The sequence below is a fragment of the Phodopus roborovskii genome, unplaced genomic scaffold (assembly GCF_943737965.1).
Source record: "Phodopus roborovskii unplaced genomic scaffold, PHOROB, whole genome shotgun sequence".
Taxonomy (NCBI): Eukaryota; Metazoa; Chordata; class Mammalia; order Rodentia; family Cricetidae; genus Phodopus; species Phodopus roborovskii.
The window spans coordinates 74,946-90,922 of record NW_026126198.1 but is presented as its reverse complement, the minus strand read 5'-3'; the positions used below and the strand labels follow the sequence as shown (position 1 = coordinate 90,922).

At 44.1% G+C, this 15,977-nt stretch overlaps 2 protein-coding genes across 3 annotated transcripts in view; one reads left to right on the top strand and one right to left on the bottom strand.

Moving 5' to 3' along the window:
• Positions 1-745: 745 nt before the first annotated feature.
• On the top strand, positions 746-9,222 carry Tsr2 (TSR2 ribosome maturation factor). 2 transcript variants are annotated; one of them, XM_051179610.1, is made up of 5 exons: positions 746-911; positions 1,079-1,169; positions 4,592-4,683; positions 5,552-5,725; positions 5,934-9,222. In XM_051179610.1, the coding sequence occupies exons 1-5, from the start codon at positions 828-830 to the stop codon at positions 6,066-6,068; spliced, it is 576 nt and encodes a 191-aa protein (XP_051035567.1). In that variant the 5' UTR covers positions 746-827; the 3' UTR covers positions 6,069-9,222. The 2 variants fall into 2 exon arrangements, with proteins under 2 accessions (XP_051035567.1, XP_051035566.1); XM_051179609.1 differs by having other exon boundaries at positions 5,552-5,734.
• The window catches only part of Fgd1 (FYVE, RhoGEF and PH domain containing 1), a 41,597-nt gene continuing 32,460 nt past the window's right edge, over positions 6,841-15,977 (bottom strand). The window contains exons 11-18 of the mRNA XM_051179608.1: positions 15,778-15,870; positions 15,544-15,623; positions 10,781-10,811; positions 10,209-10,310; positions 9,754-9,879; positions 9,418-9,579; positions 8,238-8,381; positions 6,841-7,748 (exon numbers count right to left, since the gene is read on the bottom strand). Of these exons, the coding sequence (XP_051035565.1) occupies positions 7,443-7,748; positions 8,238-8,381; positions 9,418-9,579; positions 9,754-9,879; positions 10,209-10,310; positions 10,781-10,811; positions 15,544-15,623; positions 15,778-15,870 (1,044 nt within the window). The 3' untranslated portion in view covers positions 6,841-7,442. The remainder of the gene's footprint in view (positions 7,749-8,237; positions 8,382-9,417; positions 9,580-9,753; positions 9,880-10,208; positions 10,311-10,780; positions 10,812-15,543; positions 15,624-15,777; positions 15,871-15,977) is intronic.

Genomic DNA, 15,977 nt, shown 5'->3' with positions numbered 1-15,977 from the left:
CACCTATTTCCCCCCATTTGGAAATCCCCTTTCCCTGAACTATAAAAACTTTTTATCTTCCTCACATCCAATGTGGTCTTCTTAAACCCCACTGTAAGGGGAGGCAGCCCATGTGCAAAAATAAAAAAGTTTGTTTTAATTAATTGCTTGCTTTAATTAATTTGGCCATGATGATTTGGGTCAGTGGTCTTTCACCTCCCATCTTTGGGATTAACAGTTCCTTTACCTGTACTTTGCCAGGAAGTCTGGGGGAAGTAGTTGTTTCAGGGTTTAAGAAAGAAGACAAAACTGTATTAATAAGACAAAAATGTGTATTCTGTTGCAGCTGGCAGTAGTTTTCTATACACGTGTTATGATGCTGTTTGAAATGTACTTTTAAATTTTAAAAATTACATTTATTTATTGTGTGTGAGCACATGTGCCTGTTCATGACACAAACGACATAGACGGCAAAGGGGAAACTGCAGGAATTGATTCTATGTTCCCATCTTGTGGGGCTTAGGAATCGAACTCAGGTCATCAGGCATAGGGGCAGTTGCCTTTATTCATTGAGCCTCTTAGGAGTCATCAATTGTAAGTTCTCTCTCTCTCCTTTCCCTCTCCTTTCCTCTCTCCCACCTCCTCATTTCTCCTCCCTCTTTCTTAGGGCTATGCTCCCTAAGCCCTCTGCTCCAGGTTCAACTTTAATTATTAGGATTTTGACTCTTCTGGTCTTGCCGTCAGGTCAGCAAAAAAAGAGTGCGGTCTGAGAATCGGCTTTTGGCTCGTTTTGCCTGACGAGGTCGGAGGCGCGACTGGGCTTCCTGGGAACCACGTGATCCAAACGGATGATGGCGGGCGCAGCAGAAGATGTGCGAGCGCTCTTCGGAGCAGCCATCCGCGCGGCTCTTGAGGCTTGGCCTGCTTTACAGGTGAGTGAGGCTACGGCGGGGGTCACAATTAGGGCTGGGGCAAAACAGGAGCTGGAAGGGCGAGGCGCCAGAGCCTCGGCTGGTCGGCGTAGGCGACAGACTGCCAGGGCAGGCCACGCCACTCCGATTTCCATGCTGTCATGGTTGGCTTGGGCCTGTGTTCACAGATCGCTGTGGAGAATGGCTTCGGGGGCGTACACAGCCAGGAGAAGGCCGAGTGGCTGGGGGGTGCAGTGGAGGATTACTTCATCGCCAATGGTGAGTGAGTGTGAGACATCGCTGTCTGTCTGTCTTGTTTTGGAGCTGCGGAGTCTCATCCTAGGGAGCCCGCACATTCTCGTCGAATGAATGGTGACGTTGGAATCAGAATCGTGCGTTTCTAGTGCTTTGCAGGCAATGACACTGAATAGTGTTACGATCCTGAACAACACATTTTTACCTTCCAAAGAGCCACTTTCTTAGTTCCTAAAATGGTTATGAAAAGATCCGACTAATAGACCTGTGCAAGCCATGTCATGTATCTTAAAAAAAATTGCTGTCTCGAAAAAACAAACAAACAAAATGCTGCATCAGGGGAGGGAAAGATGGCTCCGTGGGCAAAAGCCGACAAGCATAACGATTCGAATTTGATAGATGGGATTACGTGGAAGGAGATAACTGAGTCACTTAAGATGTCCACTGACTCCTCCTACACAAGTAAACATAATTTTAAAATTGTTGTGTGAGGAGTGTAGTCCAGTGGTTGAGCACTTATCTAGCATTTATGTTTCTGGGTTCCATCCCTAGACCCACCAAAATTAACAGCAGGAACCTCTAATAAAATAAAAGGCCAGGCCCTGTGGTGCAGGCCTGTAAGTCTGATCGACTTTACCATGACTTTGTCTTATTGAGCTACATCCCTCTATTATGAGTTGGGGATATAGGCTTGTGGAAGTGCTTACCTACTACTGTGAGACTCTAGCTTCAACCCTCCACACCCTGCTGCCTGCCACAAATGAATGAATAAGTAAAGGAATGAAAGAAGCAAATATAATAGTATTAAATTCACATCCAACCTAGCATATGGGCCATGCTTGCAATTCTAGCACTAGGGAGACTGAGGTAGGAGAACTGCTCTGAGTTTGAAGCCAGCCTTGGCTACATACCCAGAACTTGTCCTTAAAATAAAAGAAGGTGCTGGAGGAGATGCTCTGCTTCCTGCTCTTCCAGAGGACGTAAGTTTGGTTCCCAGCACCCATGTCTGGAGCTCCTGTAACTCCAGCTCCAGAGGATCCAAAGTCATCTTCATCTGTACACATGTGCACCTACACATAATAAATAAGTAAAATGCAGCTGGAAAGATGGCTCAGCATTTGTTCTTGCAGAGGACCCGAGTTCAGTTCTCAGCATCCACATGTTGACTCATAACTGTAACTCTAGTTCCAGGGAATCTGACATCATCTTCTGTCCTCTGTGAGCACCAGGCATGCACATAATGCACAGGCAAAATCCTCTTCCAAAATATTTCAGTGTGTCATAAAATTCAGCATTTTACACATTTTTAGAATTAAATTTGACAACCTAGAATTTTAAAGGTCTTAATGGGCTTAATGAACTAGTCACATTTCAAATGCCTGTGCTCAGTGACCACACATGGCTACTTCTACAGCAAAGATCTACATCTTCCTTTTGTCTTTGTGGGGAATGAAAGAACAAAAGGACCTAGTAGGAATATTACATGCTGCGATTTCATAAATGTCTCCATTGCTGTCCTAGATTTACTGGATGAAGTGTTATGATAAAGAGGTACTCAGAGTTCTTGAGTTATCTGAGCCTAAGGAGAAGCCTTTTGTTTTTTGTTTGATTATGTTTTTTTGAGACAGGTTTCTCTGTATGGCCCTGGCTATCCTAGAACTCAATCTGTAGACCAGGCTGGCAGCTTCCTTTGTTTTGTTATTGTTTTTATTTTTTTCAGCCTTTGACAGAGTAGTGATTGGTGTGGGTCTTAAAGGAATGAAAAGTAGTGAACTAGGTAGAGGCATAAAGCACACTCAAAGGAATTGAGATAAGTGGTGTATTTTGAAAGGCCCTGCTGCATTGTAGTAAGGGAATGGAGTGTGCATGTACAAAGACACCCTAAAGGGTAAAGGATGGGAGGCCTTATGTGCCTTTGATTATGTGTGTGTGTATGTGCGTGTGTGTGTACCAGTGTTTATAAAATTCAAGCTATAGAAGACTTGTCCAATTAAGATACTCAATACAGAAAAGGTTTCTCCAGTCAAATTACATAAGCTTTTTTCCCAGCTGATATTTATTATTATTATTATCATTATTATTATTATTATTATTATTAGTAGTAGTAGTAGTAGTAGTAGTAGTAGTAGTAGTAATTGGGGACAGTATCTCCTTTTATAATCCAGGTTGTTGTGGGATTCATTTTCCTCCTGCTTCATTTTCCTGCATGCAGGGATTACAAGTGTGTGCCATTGATCCTGGCTTTGTTTTCCATTAGTTTTCTATGGAAATCCTCATTAAAACTCAGCAAAATTGAGCTGGGGATGTAGCTCAATTGGTAGAGAGATGCCTAACATGTAAGAGGCACTGGTTTCAATCCCAAGAGCCACATTAATTAGGCATGGTGATTCATGCTTGTAATCTTAGCATCAAGAAGATGAAGGCAGGGGGACCATCAGTCACTAGGCTTTCTAGGCTACCCTTGGGCTATACCATTGAATGCTAGCCTGGGCTACATGATAACCTGTAACAAAAACAAAACAGCCCCTTAAACTCAGCAGACTATTTCTCAAAGGCAAGCTTCACAATAGGTAATAAAATTCATGATCAGGTTCTAAGATAGTAGGATGGTGTCTGTCAGCTAGAAAATTCAGAACGTAGTTTGTGTAGACCATGAGAAAGAAACACTTATAAGAAGCTATTTTGGTCTAAACGGGGTTAGGGAAAAGACAGATTTGTGATGAGTGGCAGGGTAGATTAGAAAAGTTCCATTGGCTAGAGGGACCTTGGAGGATGAGATGCTGTTTGGAAGGCAAGATAAGAAATTTGGCTTTGGATATGGGAACTTGAGGCGCCTGTCTAACATTTGGATACATAATTAGCCTGAGTAGAAGAGAAATTTGGAAGCTATTAGATTTCAGTTTGATGGTGGTTATTAAGGTTATGATTTCATTTTTAAAAGTAGTGCTGAGAGTAGTTCAGTGGTTGAGTATTTGCCCAGCATGTGCCAGGCCCTGGGGTTGATCCCCAGTACACACACACACACACACACACACACACACACACATCCATTTCTTCTTACTTAATGGCCCTTGACTCTCTAGACTACTGTATTAGTGGAGCCACAGCTGTGAAGGGTCTTTATACTTCAATACTTCAGTTAATGAAGTGATACAAATTAATATTAGGCATCTCATCTCCCTAGTGCCAAGCGTTGCATTGTTAGATGAGTCCTCCTAACAGACATCAAGGGAGGCTTCCATTAGCCTCTCTTTAGAAATGAAAAATCAAAGGCTCTGATGCTATTTCAAGGTCAACCCAAGTTGAGTTTGGTTAGAATAGGCAAGGTGAAAGTGGGTGTTTTCAGTGAATAAAGTCTCACTGCACCTTTACCTACCAACCAGACATAGCAGACAGGGCTGAGGATGTTGGTCTTTGACTAAAGAGTCCTATTCTTTCCTATTTAGCTGACTTGGATCTGGAAGAAGTGGAAGATTTCCTTGGAGAGCTAATGACCACTGAGTTTGATACAGTTGTGGAAGATGGGAGCCTGCCCCAGGTGAGCATGTGCAGACAGCTGTCAGCCCCACCTGCTTGTTCTCCCTACTGTCTGGGACAAGGTTCTTGGTTCTGACCATTCTTTTCTTCAGGCAGAGACAAGAGTCCCTATTGCATTGTCAAATATTACCTTTATTTCTCATTAGATCATTCTCAACCAGGAATTTGCCCCACATAGCACAAGTTGGGCCAGATCTAATTTCATCCCTGTTATGATTAACACTGCTCACCCTGGTGAGAGTCTCTTCCATTTGCATCATCTCTCCCTCTTTTTCTTTCTTTCTTTTTTTGAGACAATGTTTTATTCTTTAGCTTAGGCAGCTTGCAATATACTGTGTATCCCAGGCCAACCTCAAATCCATAGTAGTCATCCTGCCGCAGCCTCCCAAGTACTGGGATTATAGGTGTGCAATTCTAGTACCTTCTCTTCCAGGAGGCCCTCATTCAAGGGTTCATACCTTCACACAAGCCCTTGAATTGTGGTTGCTCCACTGGACTTTGTTGTTGCTTTATTTTTTGTGATAGGGTCTCACTATGTTGTCCCGAGTGGCCTGGAGCTTGCTATGTAGACCAGACTGGCCTTGAACTCATACCTCCTACGTGCTGGAATTAAAGGCATGTACCACTACCATTAGCTGTTTTATTTTGACAATGTCTACCTTAAACTCACAGTCCTGCTTCAGAGCCCCCCCCCCCACATTATATGCATCCTCCACGGTTCCCAGCTGCTTGTATAAACTTTTCAGGGAGAAAAGAGCCCCATTTTTTTCTGGAAAGTCCCAAGCCCCTTTCTACTCTGATGTAAACAGAGGCTGGTTTTATGGTAGATTGTCTGAAAACTCCACACTGATTGGATATTTCCTTGGTAGGTGAGTCAGCAGCTACAGACCATGTTCCACCACTTCCAGAAGGGTGATGGGGCTGCTCTGCAGGAGATGACCTCTCATATCAACCAAAAAAAGTGCAAAGTCACGGCTACCCCACTTAAGACAGCCAAAGAAACTGGTGTGGATGAAGATGTGGACAGCGTGGAAGAAATGGAGGTGAAAGAGGTGCCTCTCTCTGTGTGTGTGTTTGTGGGCAGGGGTGTCTCTAATCTTACATTTTTTGGAAGAGTAGCTAGATTCCCAGGGAAGTGATGATGGTTGTAGGTGGTGGTCATAGTATCAAGATAGTTCACATAGGCAATGGGAAAGTTGGGAGCAGAGCATGGGTAATTACTTAGTGCTCTCTCTTATATTTTCCTTCCAGGTGACAGCTACAAATGATGGGGCCACAACCGATGTGGTCTGCCCCCAGCCTCAATCCTCTAATCCAGACCCCCAGACTATTAAGGAAGAGGATATAGTAGAAGATGGTTGGACCATTGTCCGGAGAAAGAAATGAATAGGGCAGTACATGGCTTGGGCCCTTGTTTGTTGAGTGTTAATGAAAGAGTTATAGGGGCTGTTTTGGAGGGCTATACACCTCTGTCCTGATAACCATATTCCTACCTTGTTCTGATAACCATATTCCTACTAGGGAAGAAAAGCCCTAGGATCCTTGGTTGTGTTGATGGGACCTATTTCAGCCCCTTGAACCTTAAGGTACCATATGAGAGAGATCAGGTTTCCCAGCATAGTGCCTCTTAGGTGCAGTGAAGATGAAGTGGGTGATAAGTGTGGCTGTGGTTGGAGTAGAATCCAGACTTGTGGACAGTAGGCAGGTACATTTGTGGAAATGAGAATTCCACAGTGGGAGGCTGGCTGGATTGGGAATAGTGGGATAAACATGCAGTTGGATGAAAAGAGTAGATGTAAGTGTGGTACCTCCCCAATGTCCCTACCCCAGCCTCCCACAAAGCAACTCTTACTGCCCAGAACTTGCATCCTCCTGTGAATGTTCCCACCCTGATACTCTTGTGAGTTTGAAGGACTTGACTAAGTGGTGAACTTGGGAAAGTTGGGCTGTTTTAAGTCCAGGGATGAGGCTTAAGACCTTAATAACATAACACCTTCTTGTTTAATCCATGACTTAACCTTGGCATCAGCTTTCTGAGAGCTGAGCTTCAGATTTCAGTGAAAGAGCAGTTTCTGCACCACCATTCCCCCACCCCACCCCATCCCCTAGTAGCCTGGGACTTTGGACAAACGGACGGACCATAGCAGTGCTCTGAAAGTTACTGTAAGCCTGAAATAAACTGTATTTTTCTTTAAAAAACAGTATCCATTGTCCTCCCCCCTCCCATTCCCGTCCTGCCCAGTGGCCCCGCCATGGGTGTGGACGATAAAATACTGGATTGCTTTGGGGCTAGGTAGAAGCTATAAGCCATGGGAAAGGCAAGAAGGGTCTGGTCACCACCCCATGTAAAGTCATACATATGAAGACCCTGGCTGAGGAGGCAAGGGTGGGTTGGGGTTCCAGGGTCAGTAACAGCTGGCACTTGGTCTCCTGCCTCTGGTGCTTCTGTGGGGAACTGGGTAGAAGTAGGATCTGTGGGGTATTGGGAGGAAACAGCCTAATTCAAGTGAGTCTAGCAATTAGCTCCTGCCCTCCCTGGGGACACGGACTTAAAAAAATGAACATCAATGTAGGAATAGTTTTTAAAAAGCCCACATTTTGTGAAAAGATGAATTAAAAAACCCAAGACCCAGCATTCGGGATTGAAAGTGCCCGTGGTGGGAATTCAAGTATTGACTGTATTGGGAGTGGGCTGGAGCCCCCAATTGAACATGGGCAGCTGGAGTGTGGGGCAGGAGTTTCCAGTTCCCCCCAAACCCTCTAGGTCTTGTCTCGGGTCTGGGAGGCTTCAGGAGGTTCAGCAGTGGCTCCTGCAGCTGCCACTGGTGCCTCCTCCATCTCCCTGTCCTCAGACAGTGTGGGCCCTGGGCAGAATGTGTCCCCACGGCCCGCCCTGCCAAGCACAGCCATCCAGCGCCGCTGGAGTTCTTCTGTCTCTGGGCTGAAGTACCAGCTTAGGTGGCTCTGGGTGATCTTGAAGACATGCCTCCTGTCAGGCCGTTCCCCTGCCTCAGGAGGACCCACCTCAAAGCCGATGAGAGGCAGGCTGCGCTGGGCTTTCACATCCTGGGGAGGAGGGACAGAGCTAGTGTCATCTAGGGGGCTGGAATGTGCCCTCTGCCCAAACAACTTAGTTTTGTTGTTTCCTCTGCTGAAGACCCCTGTCTTCACTGTAATGAACAGGAAGATGTCTGAATTAGGACTAGAAAGCAGGCTGGTTTACATATCTGTCTGCTTCCATGCCCAAACCAACTGCTAGTCTTAACTATTATAGGTTCAGGTCTTTGGTTATTTCCTCTATCTGCACAGTCAGACCTAAAGGTGCTGGTCTCCACTCCAGTTTTCCCCACAAAGCTAGACTTCCCACCTTACCCTCATTTTCCCTCCATACATTAGCCTCTGAACACTTGCCTCTACATACTATCACATAAGGATGGGGGTTTTGATTTTTCCCTTTGCTAGGATCACCCTGTCCTCAGAGAACAAGGCATACAGGGGAGGGGCAGCCTGGCTTTATTAGATGGTTGGAAAAACCTGAAGGGGTGGGATGCACACCTGAGGGGCTCCATAGATGTACAGCACCAAGGGTTCATTCTCAGGAACCACAAACCATGCCTTGTGCCATCCTTTCCCACCCTTCTCCATGTAGTGCAGGAAGCTGCAGATGACGCTGTTCTCAGCAGCCACTGAGGCTTGTTTCTGTGATCAGAGACACAGGATACATCAATGTTGACAGAAGACTTTGCTCTTGGCTTAAACAGCCCCATAGCATATGGACTATGTCTCAGACAAAGGTAGCAAAGCGTATGTAGCAGAAATGATTTAGCCTTTGTCACTTAAGTAAGCAAAGCTAGGTATGGCTGCTGCCTCTAACAGCTAGTGGAAGGGATGTGCAGACCATAATGGGGGCACTGAGATGCAGGCCAGGCACTCTACAGTCTAAGTGACATTCCCAGCTAACCTTTTTCATCTTTCATTATATACGCATTGCCTGCTCTGAGAAAGTCCTTCTAACACTGTGATGAAGAAAGGGATGAGTGGGTGGTTACCACCATCTGTCCCAGAATCCTAACAATAGATGAAAATGCAAGACTTGTGAGAAGAGCACAGAGACTGTTTATGAGATTTAAATTAGCATAAACAAGGCAATTTAAAGTCCTGGGCAGAGTAAGCTCCCTTACATTTGGGATACCTTGATTTAAGAAACAATTACCCCAAATTGTCCTAGAAAGATAGGAAGCATCAGTATTAACAGTGGCACCTTCTGGGTAAAGGAATATATCTTTTTTTATGTTGTGTTATATCCTATTTCTTATATAATAAAAGGGTAACTGGTTCTTTAAGAAAATCTTATAGACTGAGGCAGGAGAATTGCAAATTCAAACCCAGTTTTGGCGATGCAGTGAGACTTTGTCTCAGATAAAACAAAACCTAGCAGTGTTATTCTGTCTGTGCAGCCTAGCCAAATACCCTCTCTGGGCTTTAGTATTTGTTCATGTGTAAATTAAGAATAAAAATATGGGTTGATCAGTTACTGTGAGTGTTGTATGTGTATAATTCTTTAATAAAAATTACTTTTAACCCTTATATTCATTGTCCTTGTCTCAAGCCTGAATCACCTGATTAGCGAGTACATACAGCACCCTGTTGTCTAAGACATATTCAGACTTCAACCACACCAGGTCAGTAACTGGAGGGAGGGCACACTTAGGGGATTGTGGTTAGGAACTCTCACCTCTAGAATGGACCTCCTGCGCTGGGGTGTATGCTGGCTACAGGCTGGACTGCTCCCAGGTGCTCCATGCAAGGCCACATAGCAATCAGTGCATACACGGTTGGAACGGTTGTTGTCATAGATGAGGCGGGCCCGGAACTCAGAGCATTTCCCACAAACCACCTGAGACAGCATGTGGGCAAGAACAGCCTAATTACCTTGGGCTTTTACCTTCAGTGTACCAACTACCACAGCCAACTTGCAGCCTCCTCCTTCTCAGAGGGTACCCAATCAAGTGGGCTTCTAGGCTGTCAGCCTGCCCCCACCTTAGCTCTGCCCCTGCCTCCCAGCACTCACATGCCCACAGGCCTTGCAGTGATGCCTGCGTTTGGTGATGGAATTGAAGGGCTCCTGGCAGCGCATGCACATGGTGACTTCCTTTTCCCGGATAGGCGTAGGTGCCCTCTTCCCAAGATCCACGTTCTAAGGGGAGGGTTAGGTCCTGGGTCAGAGACAGCTTCTCAGCCCAGTCCATCCAGCCCTCCTTGCCTCTGCTCCAAGGTGTGATTCATCATAAGGTTAGGGAGCACACACATACAGAAGGTCAGGCTCTGCCCCAACCACGCTGCTATCAGAGGTAAGTTATTTTATTTTCTTGGGTACAATCTCTGCAGCCCTACCAGCAGAAGACTGCTTGTAGGGGTCTGTACTGCCTCTCTACTCCCAATTTTCTGAGAAAAAAAAAGATCAAGGGAACGTGGGAATGTAGAGCCTCAAAGGGATCCCAGTACTTGGGGGAGAGTAAGACTTACTGGAGAGTTAGGGGGAGTATCTTCATCTTCTCTGTTTGTTGAGTTCAATAATTTGAAAGTCTCCAGGGTCTGTTCATGCTTCAGGAGAGTGGAGTTGATGGCCTGGCGAAGAGGGTGTGAGAAATGAGAGGTCAGATCATTCCATAAGACACCTACTTATCTCTACCCTCACCACACCTTCCTAATGCCTTAGCCTGGAGTTCTAGACCCAGCTCTGCCCCTGACACATTCATATGACTGAGAAAATCCCTCCCTAAATCCAGGTCTACATCTGGTAATGATAAAATGTGGAGAGGGGAGTGGTAGCTGGAAACCTCAGATGATCTTCCTGGCTGCTGGTTAGGTGCAAGCTTTTATGAAGCCTGATTTGGAGGAGCTAGCTTTTTAAAAGAATGTCTATATCTGACTTCAGAATTTGAGCTTGCTTATCTGTAAGGGGATAATGATAGCCTCTGCTGGAAGGCTGGTGTCCAGGCCCATTCTGTTTAGACAGTTTTAAGGGAAAGTATAACAGCCCCTAAGAGACCTGATCATATCCTTCCACACCCCTACCACAAAGCCTTAGTTGTTACCTGGACCCAGTCTTTCTTCTCTTCCTCAGTCCTTGTAGGGGAGAAAAAAAAGGTATTGGATTAGGCAGGTTAACAAAAGACAATCAGAGTAGTGTTTTAGAGTTACAGGACCTAGGTTTGACTTCACTTCTTCACTTAAGATTATGTAGCCTCGGACAAGTTGCATAAGCTTTTTTTATTCAACAATGTCTTCCAGATCCCAGTACTAGGAACTGAGGCCTCATAGAAGTCCATGCCCTTGAGGAGCTCATGGTGCAATAGAGACAACAGGGACAACATGGAAATCTGTGTGAGAGTAGTGTGCAGCAAAAACTCAGAGTCTGGAGCGAGGGATCTGCCTCAGCTTTTAAGGAAGGTTTCCAAAGGGAGGTGCTAGGCCTCAGACAAAAGAAGTGAAGTGTATGTGAATAAGGAACACACATGAAACTATATCAATGCCTGCTAACATGTGAACTTTGCAAAGGGCAGGGTTTTTTTTCTTCCATGAAGATGTTTATCACTCTGTTCTGAGCATCACTAACAGGATGTGTAAAGTGCCCAGCATGGTTTCTGCTACAATACATGGTTTGATGTCCTCTGCTCTTCCTTGGTTCTTCCACCTTGGTGCAAACTTATCAACCACCTATTAGGTGCCCTCTTCCATCTGGACTCTGTTATTTTCCTTCCACATCTATATTCTAAGCTTTAAATTTATTTTCCTAATATGAAAATCTTACTGCACCATTAAGACCACTGTATGAAAAAGTAAGGATGTGAAAAAGTTAGGATGTGAGTCAATATTGAGGGATGTGGGGATGTAGGTTAGTGGCTGAGTGCTTACCTATCATGTGAGGTCTCCAGCACTTGCAACACACACACACATACACACACACATACACACACACACACACACACCCTGATGAATTTCACTGTGATCAAATGTTTGTCAAAGCTCATCTGTGGTACACTTACGACCTGTGCATTTTACTATGAAGAATCTGCTAAGAAATGGGTGTGGTGGTGGTACTGAAACAAGTACTAACCTCTAGTTAATGGTCTTCATGCCAAACTCTTGAGGAAGGTGATGTATGATAAAGCCTGCAACTTATTTTGAAATGTATTAAAAACTCATTGAAAGGGCTTAGTGGTTGAGGGCATGACATCTTGCATAGTTCAGTTCCTAGCATCCACAGAGTATCTCCTACCACCTGTAAACTCTAATTCCAAGGTGATCCAGTGCCTCTGATCTCTGCAGGCAATTGCACTCACATGCACAAACCCATACACAGATACACACTCATACAACTAATTAAAAATACATTTTAAAAAAGTCATTGGATATTCAGTTTGTCGGCACCATCTGTCTTTTCTACAATGTATATTTTTAGCATCTTTGTTGAAAATCAAGTGACTAAGTAAAGCATGATGGCACATCTGTAAACCCAGCACTAAGGTGACAGAGACATGGTCAGGAGTTCAAGGCTATCTTGTTCTACATAGACCCTGTCTCAAACAAAACAAAACAAAAAAGAAAAAGTAATCAAATTAGTTGGGTGTGACTGTGTGTGTTTATTTCTAGGTCCTATATTCTATTCCATCAATCTACATGTCTGTTTTTTGTGTCGACTCCATGTTATTTAGTTATGGCTCTGTAGTATACGTTGAAATCAAGTTGGTAATACTTCAAATATTGACGCAACCCCTAGGTATATACATGAAAGATTCCAGTTAGCATACCACAGAGACTACATGCCCATCTGTGTTTATTGTATCACTATTCACAATAGCCACTATGAAAGCAGCCCTGGGTTATGACAAATGACAAGCAGAAACGAAAATATGTGTGTGTGTGTATATTATGGAGTTTTTATTCCATAAGGAATAAAATGTCATTTGCCATAAAATGGATGCAACTACAGATCATTATATTCAGTGAAATAAGGCAGATGCTGAAAAACAAATACCATGTGTTTTATCTCATTTGTGGGCTTTAGATCTTACTGTACATAAAATCATTTATACATATGACATCAAAGTAGAAGCAAGACTGTTGGGGGAAAGGACAGGGAGAAGCAAAGGGAGTGTCTGGAAAGTATGGTCTAAATACAAGATATACATATTTGAATGAAAATATGCCTTTAATCCCAGCACTAGAGAGGTAGAGGCAGGCAAATCTCTGTGAGTTCAAGGACAGCCTGGTATACAGAGTGAGTTCCAGGACATCCAGAACTACGCAGAGAAACCCTGACACACACACACACACACACACACACACACACACACACACACACATGAAAGTCATTGGACTGGTGGGTGGCTAAAGAGATAGATATGTGAGAAACTAAATATAGTTCCATCTGAACCCTTATAGACTAAATGGTGAGTTTATTAGTGTTCACTGGAATTCTTTCAACTTTTCTGTATTTTGGAAAATGTTCATAATAAAGTGTGGCAGCACATATTAGGAAAACGGCTCAGTTGATAAAGTGTTTGTTATGCAAGCATAAAGACCTGAGCTCAATCCCCAATATCCATACAAAAGCTAGAAATTGTGGCAAATATCTGTAAACCCAGCATAGACGGGTTTATTCTGACTATATTCACACAAAGATTTGTTTATATTTTTCTTATCAGTGCACACATGTTGCTTTTGGTTTTTAAGACTTATGATGGAATTTGTGGCCAGGAATAAAGTGTATAAGGATGAAGTTCCTATTTGTTAGTCCCACTTACTTGGGAGACTAAGGTAGGAAGACCATTTAAACTCAGGATTTCCAAGGATGGCCTGGGGGAAAAAGTCCCAAACAAAGCCAAACCAAAAAAGATCTGGTAAAATGTCAGTAATTGGCTCCTGTATGTAGAAGGGGAGAGATTCTGAAGATGGAACACAGGTCCTTATACATGCTAAGCAAGTTCTCTGCGCCTATCCCTAGCTATTGGCTCTTAAATCAATGGTTCTAAGTTATGGTACACATATCAAATCACCTGAGGAGCTTTGTTGAGAATACAAGCAATTAAATCAGAATCTTTGGGGATGGAACCCAGACATCAGTATGTTTTTTGTTTGTTTGTTGTTTGGTTTTTTTTTTTTTGTTGGTGTTGTTGCTGTTTTTTGAGACAGGCTTTCTCTGCGTAATAATAGCACTGGCTGTCCTGGAACTCATCCTGTAGACCAGGCTGGCCTTGAACTCACAGAGATCCAAATATTTTTTTAAGCACTCAGCCGATTCCAAAAATTGTCAAGATGAGAATCAGCTAAGCTATGTCTAAGACTATGGGTGCTTAGTGTACTATTTTTTTCAGGCAAGGTCTCACACTGTATCTCAGTCTTGCCTTGAACTTCTGGCCATCTCCTTTTCTCAGCCTCTCAAGTGGTGGGATTACAGGTAGAAGCCATCGCAAGAGGCTGAAATTTTTCATTAAAAATTATTTAAGTGGCTGGAGAGATGGCTCAGCAGTTAAGAGCACATGTTATTCTTCTAAAGGACCCTGACTCAATTCTCTGCACCCACTTCACAACCATATGTAACTCTAGTTCCAAGGTCTTCTGGACTCCTCAGGCACCAGGCATGTACATAATGTCAGACATACATACAGGCAAAACACCCATAAAGAGTTTTTAAAAATTTAATAAATACAACAATCAAGTAACTTAAAAAAATAATTAATGATGGGATGGAGAGATGAGTCAGAGGTTAAGAGCACTGCTGCTCTTCCAGAGGTCCTGAGTTCAATTCCCAGCAACCACATGGCGGCTCACAACCATCTGCAATGAGATCTGGTGCCCTCTACTGGCTTGCAGACATACATGCAGGCAGAATACTGCATATATAAAAAATAAATTAAAAAAACATAATGGATCTAGGTGTGGTACTGCACACTTTTAATCTCAGCACTCTGTGGAGGCAGACAAAAGTGAATCTCTGTGAGTGTGAGGCCAGCCTGTTCTACATCAGCAAGCCTGTCAGCCTACATAGTAAGACCCTTTCTCAAGAAAAAAAGGAGTGTGTACTGTTCTTGCAGAGGGCTCAGGTTCAGTTCTCAGCACCTATGTCCTGCAGTTTACAACTTCCTGTAACTCCAGAATCACCTGCATTCACATGTACACACCCCTGGACAGACACACACATATGAAACATTTGAAAGTAATCAAACCTTTAAACACGTTTTAAGAGCCAGACAGTGACAGCAAGCACCTTTAATCCCAGCACTTGGGAAGCAGAGGCAGGTGGATCTCTGTGAGTTCGAGGCCAGCCTGGTCTACAGAGCAACTTCAGGTCAGGCTCCAAAGCAATATAGAGAAACCCTGAAACCTTGTCTCGAAAAACAACAACAACAAAAACAAACTAAAAACCAGTATGGACAGTGCCTAAGAGCCCATGTGCCGTGCTGAGGTGTCCTAAGCTCCAATTTCAGCTCTGATCCTTGCTAGCTAGATGTAGGGCAAGGTACCTCAATTTCTTCAGCATCAAAATGGACTGATGGTAGCCAGGTGTGGTGATAGCCAGTTTTAATTCTGTTATTCATGATAGGGTAAATAACCCACTCTATGCTGCTTGTTCTTTCTCCAACAAGCTTTCTTGATGGAAGTGCCACCCTTTCCCCACACCATGCAACCAAGTGAGTAGTCTTCAGGATCCCAAGAACACATAGCTGAAGAACAAGTCCACATCATTGGGGAAAGGTGTTCACTCTTTCTCTGCAAAGATCTCTAGGCCTGGAATGTCTAAGCATATCTGAAGTAAAGACTGAGCTGGAGGGAAGGCATTGGTAAGGACAGGTACCTGGCCTGGAGTTCCAGAGAGCGCTGCTTTCCTGACACCAGAAAGGTCCGAGGCATGTTGAGGTTGGAGCTCTCTTTTAGCTAAATGGGGGAGGGAAGGATCATGGTGAAGCCTACAGAGCTCCACAGGGCCCTGCACATATGCACAAAACAGACTGAGGTCAAAGTAGGCATGTTCTTCCCAATACCAATGCCTCACACCCCACATTTCCATTTCTCACTTTATGGCGCTCACCTCCATGCCATCAACATCAATGCGTGCCCGCACGCTAAACTTCTGGCCAAGGAGCCGCAGCCTGGGCACGCAGTAAAGGAGGCGGTCGTTGAACTAGGAAGAAAAAGATTTGGGATGCAAATGTAGGGGCTTAGTGTGGATGGTGAGTCTCCCCACCCTACTAAGGATCTACGGCAACAAATGGAGGAGAGACTACAAAC